This window comes from Adiantum capillus-veneris, chromosome 28 (assembly GCF_014529385.1).
Source record: "Adiantum capillus-veneris isolate H3 chromosome 28, ASM1452938v2, whole genome shotgun sequence".
Lineage (NCBI taxonomy): Eukaryota > Viridiplantae > Streptophyta > Polypodiopsida > Polypodiales > Pteridaceae > Adiantum > Adiantum capillus-veneris.
In genome coordinates this window covers 19,888,104-19,894,621 of record NC_140958.1, presented here as the reverse complement: position 1 = coordinate 19,894,621, position 6,518 = coordinate 19,888,104, and the positions used below count along the sequence as shown (strand labels likewise).

The following is a 6,518-nucleotide window of genomic DNA, read 5'->3' as shown; positions in this document are numbered from 1 at the left end:
ACGAGATTAGGCAAGGAAAATTGTCTATAAGAAGCTATGTGGAAAAGATCAAAGAGTTGACCAGGCAGCTGCCAAGAACCACATTCAGAAAAAAGACAGCGTGCGCATGGTTTCTGAATGGATTTCGCAGCAAGAAGCTGAGAGAGCAAGAGGTACCTGCACCCACAAAGAAGTTTAATGACTTGGTGTAGAGAGCTCTGAAGCTTGAGCAGCAAGCCAAGAAGGAGCAAATCCATAAGAAGCGGAGGTCTAACAGTAGCAGCTCTTCTATGAAAATTCCAACTCCAGTGAGACTTCCAGCAGTTCTTATAGTAGTTCATACGAAAAGAGCAAGGACAAGGCTAAGAAAAGGTCCTGTTCACGGAAAATCGACAAAATGGCCAGACAAATTGCTGAAATCAGCCATACCAGACCACCAGTCAGGAAGATGGAAACTTGGTGCTCCAAATGCAAATCCAAAGATAATGTTTCCAAAGAATTCCCACAGTGCATGTACTGCAAGGCGTATGGCCATCTGTGAAATAACTGTGGCATTTGAATCCATCATTTCAAGAAAGGTAAGCATCGGTCTCTAATTGTATTTACAAATGCCGAATCAACTAAGGTAGAGACGACCAGTGGACCTAAAGAGACTCTAGTACGGGCAATCACTCGCAGTAAAGGGGTGATTATTGAAGAACTTCCAAACGAGCCTGTAAAACCAGTCATTCCTGACCAGTAAATGGACTCAACAGAGAGAAGTTTGGAAGGCTAAGGGCAAGGAGAAGGTAGTTGATGAATGGAAAGAGCAGCGAGAACTGGCAGCTAAGATCATAGAGGATCTAGCTAAGAAGCTACTAGAACAGCCGGAGAGTTCTGATGCTCGTGTTATTCAGAAGATACCAACCCCGTCTTCTTAGAAAAGGCAGCCAGAGCAGTCAGGATCTAGAATCTCTGAGACCATGCTTGCTGCAGTGCAAGGACTAGTGAATGATCTAGGGCAAGTCAAATCAGATTTGACTCCAATAGAAAACATTGAACTGGGGAAAGCGCAGTGGCTCAGTGTCGGTCAAGGCTCAGTACAGACACCATAATAGAGGATTGGAAATGTGAAGATAGTCCCGATTCCTTGAGTTATGATGATAATTTTGACTAGGAGAGAGAAGAGATCTATGTCAAAATCTGTGAACGAATTCAGAAATTGATGGTCGAATTAGATGATATCAGGAAGACTTTGCTTGAAGCAGCAAATTTTATCAGACAATGGAGAAAAGCTGAAGCTGATGCTAGAGCAGTTGATTTATCGGTTGTTAGAGATGATGAGGTGCCAGTAATCCAGGTGGATTACAAGGTCAGGAAACAATGGGAGCCGCTATCCGGTGCTATATTGGATATTATAGAGTGCTGGTTATCAAAACTACTATCATACACTAATACCCAATCACCTTCCTCAATAGCTTTTGGTATAAGCCTATGCCTCTTATCAAACCTGTCTTTACTTTTCAACCTTGCATCTTTCAAGTGGGATACATCAAGCTCAACATCGTTAGGCCTTCTTTCTAATTGTTGTATTTGCTTGCAAAGCAAGAAGGTCTTCCCTAGTCATTCTATCCTCCCAAAAGGTCGTACGTTCCATGTAGGAATCACATCCTCAATTGCCGTTACATGTTTTTGACCATACATAAACTCAAAAGGCATATAACAAGTAACTAAGCTATGAGTTCTCCACCTCTAATGAACTTGATATGCGGCCTCTACCTGGAGATTTTGGATCGTTTCCTACTACTTATCAATTGTATCTTGGCAACATTTTTAGCCTCCTTTTGGTGTGTTTTTGGGTTTGGATAGCCACTTATCCTCGTTAAGTCTTTACCTCGGTTCTTGTGCTTTCCTTGGCGCGATTTTTATGTTTGCCTACAAGAAGAGCACCCAATCGGGAGCCATCTTCAACTGTTAGACTCGCCAAAAGGCATAATGGTGGTGGTTCACTAAATGGGAGGCATGTACGCAGAGAGACGACGGCTATGGCACTCGGTCACCTTTATCGAAAGCGGATCGAACGTCTATTAAATGTGCATGGTGCACTAGAGGGAGAAGCACACATGGTGCACTAGAGGGAGAACAAGGACTCAGGAAAGCATAAGGGGGGATGCATGCGGGCCAGGAGTCATAAATAGTGAAAGAGTCTTGAAGCATTACAAACCCTGAAAAGGAAAATGCCTACCAAAAGAGTTTTATAAGGTTTGCCCTCCTTTTATTAAGGCAGCTCATGACCCCACCTTGCCTCTCAACTCGCAGTCCCGACTCCCGACTCCCTTGTTCAATCGCTCTAGACCAAAGAGTTTCGGCGAAAGGGCAGTCCCTTAGAGTTCCTTCTTTCTACTCATCATCCGCGCTATCTTGCACTGTTCCAGGTTCGAGCCATAGCCTCCACGTACACACACACAAGCACAAGCTCACCTCTCTCTCTCTCTCTCTCTCTCTCTCTCTCTCACTCACTCACACACACACACACTCTTCTCTTCTCCTCCTCGGCTGTCGTCTGTTACCTTCGCGCGCGCACACACACACACACACTCACTCTCTCTTTGATTGCTTTGTCTTATTGCGCCTTTTTTGCACTCCCCCTGTAACCGCTTTCATGGTTTCCTTCGATCGGTAAGGCATGGAGCCTGCAAAGCCCAAATTCAAGAGGATTTGCGTTTTCTGCGGGAGCAACAGCGGCAGTAAACCTGCCTACAGCGACGCTGCTCTTGAGCTGGGCAAGGAGTTGGTAAGCAAAATGTATCTTCGTGTGTGTGTGTATGTGTATGAGAGAGAGAGAGAGAGAGCGAGAGCGAGAGCAACATTTTGCATTTTGCTCGTAAGGCTTACCTTCAGATTTGCTCCCTTACGCTTCCAGTCAATCCCTCTACCCCAGAACGGATAGGCGCGCAAACATGCAAACTATATCGAGCCACACTCTGCATTGGAAACTATGCACATGCATAAGCTGAGATTAAGCTCGTTAATAATTACTTAGCTATCATAGACTTTGTTCCTAGTCTGTTCTGCATGAGGTATGAGTACCATGATGAGATTACAAGTGACAGGCAGATCAAGCAAGCTAGTCTGCTCAATTGTTGGGGCCAACATAAAACTGTTGTTTTTTTAATGTTCTTGTACATGCAGGTGGAGAAGAAGATCAACCTTATCTATGGAGGTGGAAGTGTAGGCCTGATGGGACTTGTATCAAAAACAGTTTATGACGGTGGATGCCATGTGATTGGGTGAGTCCCCTTGCCAGCTCTGGTTTTCTTAAAATTCTCATCCCCTGCACTCCTTGCTGGATCATATAGTGAGACCTTTTTCCAAAGGTTTCAATCACAAAGAAGCTACAGCGTAGGTCATAGTTTTGCACTTCATGGTGGCTCACTCACTTGAGCCCCTGTAGGTTATGTTTTTGCTCTTTTTCGACAAAGTATGGCAATATGAATTGTTTTTCTGTGATTGACAGGGTGATTCCAAAAGCACTGATGCGTTCCGAGGTAACTTCTTTATATGAGTCTTACTTTTTAATCACCTGCATGGATTTTTGTATGCACTCAATCCACACCAGATGTATTTTCATTCATCACATATCGAACTTGTTACATATATGCATAATGTGTATTTCCTTTGATATGTCTGTATAAATCTTGCCTCTATGTAGCAACTTAAATACAAACATCCTGGATAAATCGTTACTCGAGTCCTAGAAGTAGATTGGCAGACATTGAAATTGGCCTTAGGCTCTCTTTAGAATTTCCCGTGTATGTGTTTATGACTGCTATTTCCTGACAATCGAAATTGAGTAGCGAGAAATGCTATGCTCGTGTAGATATCCGGCCAAACGGTGGGAGAGTTACGAGTTGTTACAGATATGCATCAACGCAAGGCAGAAATGGCACGGCATGCGGATGCATTCATAGCTCTACCAGGTCAGTAAGATTGTGAGAGGACAGATTTTTGGGCATATATATGGCTGTTTTTCCAAACTCTTGAATGTTTGAGCAGGTGGTTATGGAACTCTTGAAGAGCTACTTGAAATGACAACTTGGTCTCAGCTTGGGATACACGATAAGCCGGTATGTTGCTTGCTGGTCATGATCGCATGATTTTCATTCGCATCTTTTTTTCAAGTCTTAGTGCTCTACTTTTCAGTAGAAGTAGTCTCACTTTTTGGCTACTCTGCAGGTTGGCCTTTTGAATGTGGAGGGATACTACAATGCACTTCTTGCATTGTTTGATAAAGGTGTTGAAGAAGGCTTTATCAAGCCTTCAGCTCGGCATATAATTGTGTCTGCCCCTAGTGCTCGCGAGGTCATTCGCAAGATGGAGGTATGTGTGGAAAACAGCAAAGTTGAACCATGCTAGTGGAAATAGTATAGGTGTTGCACTTATGCAATCTAATCACCCAATTGCTTTTGAAAGTTGAAATTTCAAATTCTTTGCTATTCGGATAGTGGCCACATGAAGTTGATAATGAGGCAAAAATCAGTTCAGGAAACGCAGATCTAGATTGTCGAGACACTGCATGAATGAATGACCACCATACGAAGTGCAAATAATGAGGATTATTGCCATTGTCAGTTTCTTACGCCCCGAAAAGGCCAAAAAGAGGGTTGAGTGGGTCCTTAGTGTTATCAGTTTATTTTGCTCATCTTCCTTCTCATGAGAAGAGCAATGAGGGTTACTAGGTACTTAGAAGTTGAGTTAGAAATCGCTAGGGCTTTCAACTAGCTCCTCCTCTTCATATGATAGGAGAACATGCGAGTGCACCCAAAGAAAAGGGAGAATTTTCATTTGTTACACTCTCCTTAATCTTTGTATTGTAATCTTGGGAGAAAGGTGAGTAGCAGTGGAGGTTCTACATTTCAGGAGATGTCCCATTGATATTGCTAGAAAGAAAAAGGGAGTTGTGTGACGCGAATTTAGTCATACTAATATCATTAATGCTCAAGGGGAATTGACCCTTTTTTTTTAATGACTTTCAGTTTTAGTTTCTCTTAGTTTCTTCCAGACACTTTATCAATTCTGCCGAGATTGAACTTTTTGGGTCTCGTAGGTCATTTTGGTCTTTTGAAGACTTTAATATAACATTTCATTTTCATTTCATTTCTTGTATTAGGGGTGCTCACCTTCAAGTTCCATGCTTGCATGTGTTTCATAAACTTTGTTGTTTGGTCCTAAAACATGCACCCATTTGTGAGATATGCGTGCTCAATCAGAATGTTGCAAATAACTTAAAATGTGTGTGTGCAGGAATTTGAGCCGATTCACGACAAGGTGGCACCGAGACAGAGTTGGGAGATGGAAAAGCTGGGCTATACTACTGGCAGTGATTTACGATAAGGTCATTCATGGCAGAAACATGTACAGAAGCATATACATCCACATGCATGTGTTGCGGATCACATACATTTCCCCTCACCCCCCTTAATGAAGAAGGGAACTGCCAAGTTCTTGTTCTAGGGTAGTGATGGGGATTTTATTAGAGCCAATCAATTCTCTTTATTCTTTTTTCTTTGTATTTACTTAGAAGAAAAAAATTGTTCTCTCTCTCTCTCTCTCTCTCTCTCTCTCTTGCGCGCCCTGCTTCAATGCGAGTGCACACAATTGCACTTGATCATGGCATTTGTCTTATCAAATGGAAGTCTCAGATAAATGCTATTATTTTTATAAGGTGAAGGCAGCATGGTTCTCTGTCCGTCCATGATTGGAATATACGAGGCATTATATTTACAAATATCAAAAGATGTTGGATTGCGGAGTTTGTCAAGTAGGGTCTTGTCTTTGTATGCTGGTCTGGAGTATTCTGGGTCAGGCTCCTAAGGCCTTCCACATATCAGGTTTTATATGAATGTTATTGAACTGCAGTGCCCTACCTCCGGTGTGCCGTGTTGGGTTAGTGTTCTTCCTAAATATGGCAATGATGCTCTATATTAGACGTACTATCCTCCCTTGTGACTTTCTCCATTGCATGCTTTATGAGCTACATGAATGTCATTGCAAAATCCCACTGCATTGCCCTACCTTTGGTGGGCCTCAAAGTGGACTCATTTTCATATAAACTCCCAAGATTTTTGTATTAGGGAGGACTCAACATTCAAAATGTTGAGTGTGGAGCCAAGGGGCATCTTGATCTCTTGATGCCACAGCTTCTCCGAGTGCATCTCCTTTGGGTCCGCATCATCTAAAAGATAATGTATTGTGTTATCTTCTTTATCACCTGGTCTCTAGGTTCTAAGCAAAGTGGTGGTATATAATAGTAATTTTGCAGCTCGAAATGCTACCGTTAGATATGGTGCTCGAGGATTAGTTCATGCAATGCCCAAGTTTTGAGTGCTTAGCCTACCTTGTGAGTATTTTCTAACTTCATGATCCTTGACAATTTTGTGATGATTACCATAGCTTCATGTCTCGAGAACTCATTTTTATCTATGTAATACAAGGTGTCCGTTTGTTCAAGATGAAGCTCAGAGGTGGGTGTCGCTGGTGGAGGGTGTTGATGTTTGTGG

General features: G+C 42.5%; 1 protein-coding gene across 1 annotated transcript; it reads left to right on the top strand.

The window, feature by feature from the left end:
- The first annotated feature begins 2,283 nt into the window (after window positions 1–2,283).
- Window positions 2,284–5,561, top strand: LOC147420151 (cytokinin riboside 5'-monophosphate phosphoribohydrolase LOG1-like). The gene is made up of 7 exons (XM_086504038.1): window positions 2,284–2,752; window positions 3,151–3,248; window positions 3,476–3,506; window positions 3,839–3,938; window positions 4,015–4,085; window positions 4,195–4,338; window positions 5,263–5,561. Exons 1-7 carry the CDS (start codon window positions 2,645–2,647, stop codon window positions 5,350–5,352), a joined length of 642 nt encoding a protein of 213 aa, XP_086360164.1. The 5' UTR covers window positions 2,284–2,644; the 3' UTR covers window positions 5,353–5,561.
- The last annotated feature ends 957 nt before the right edge of the window (window positions 5,562–6,518 follow it).

Excerpts from the sequence above, each read along its gene's own strand:
- LOC147420151 (XM_086504038.1), top strand. The coding sequence starts at position 2,645 with ATGGAGCCTGCAAAGCCCAAATTCAAGAGGATTTGCGTTTTCTGCGGG. Across the intron at positions 2,753-3,150 it reads TTGAGCTGGGCAAGGAGTTG|GTGGAGAAGAAGATCAACCT; the intron begins GTAAGCAAAATG and ends TTGTACATGCAG. Across the intron at positions 3,249-3,475 it reads GGTGGATGCCATGTGATTGG|GGTGATTCCAAAAGCACTGA; the intron begins GTGAGTCCCCTT and ends TGTGATTGACAG.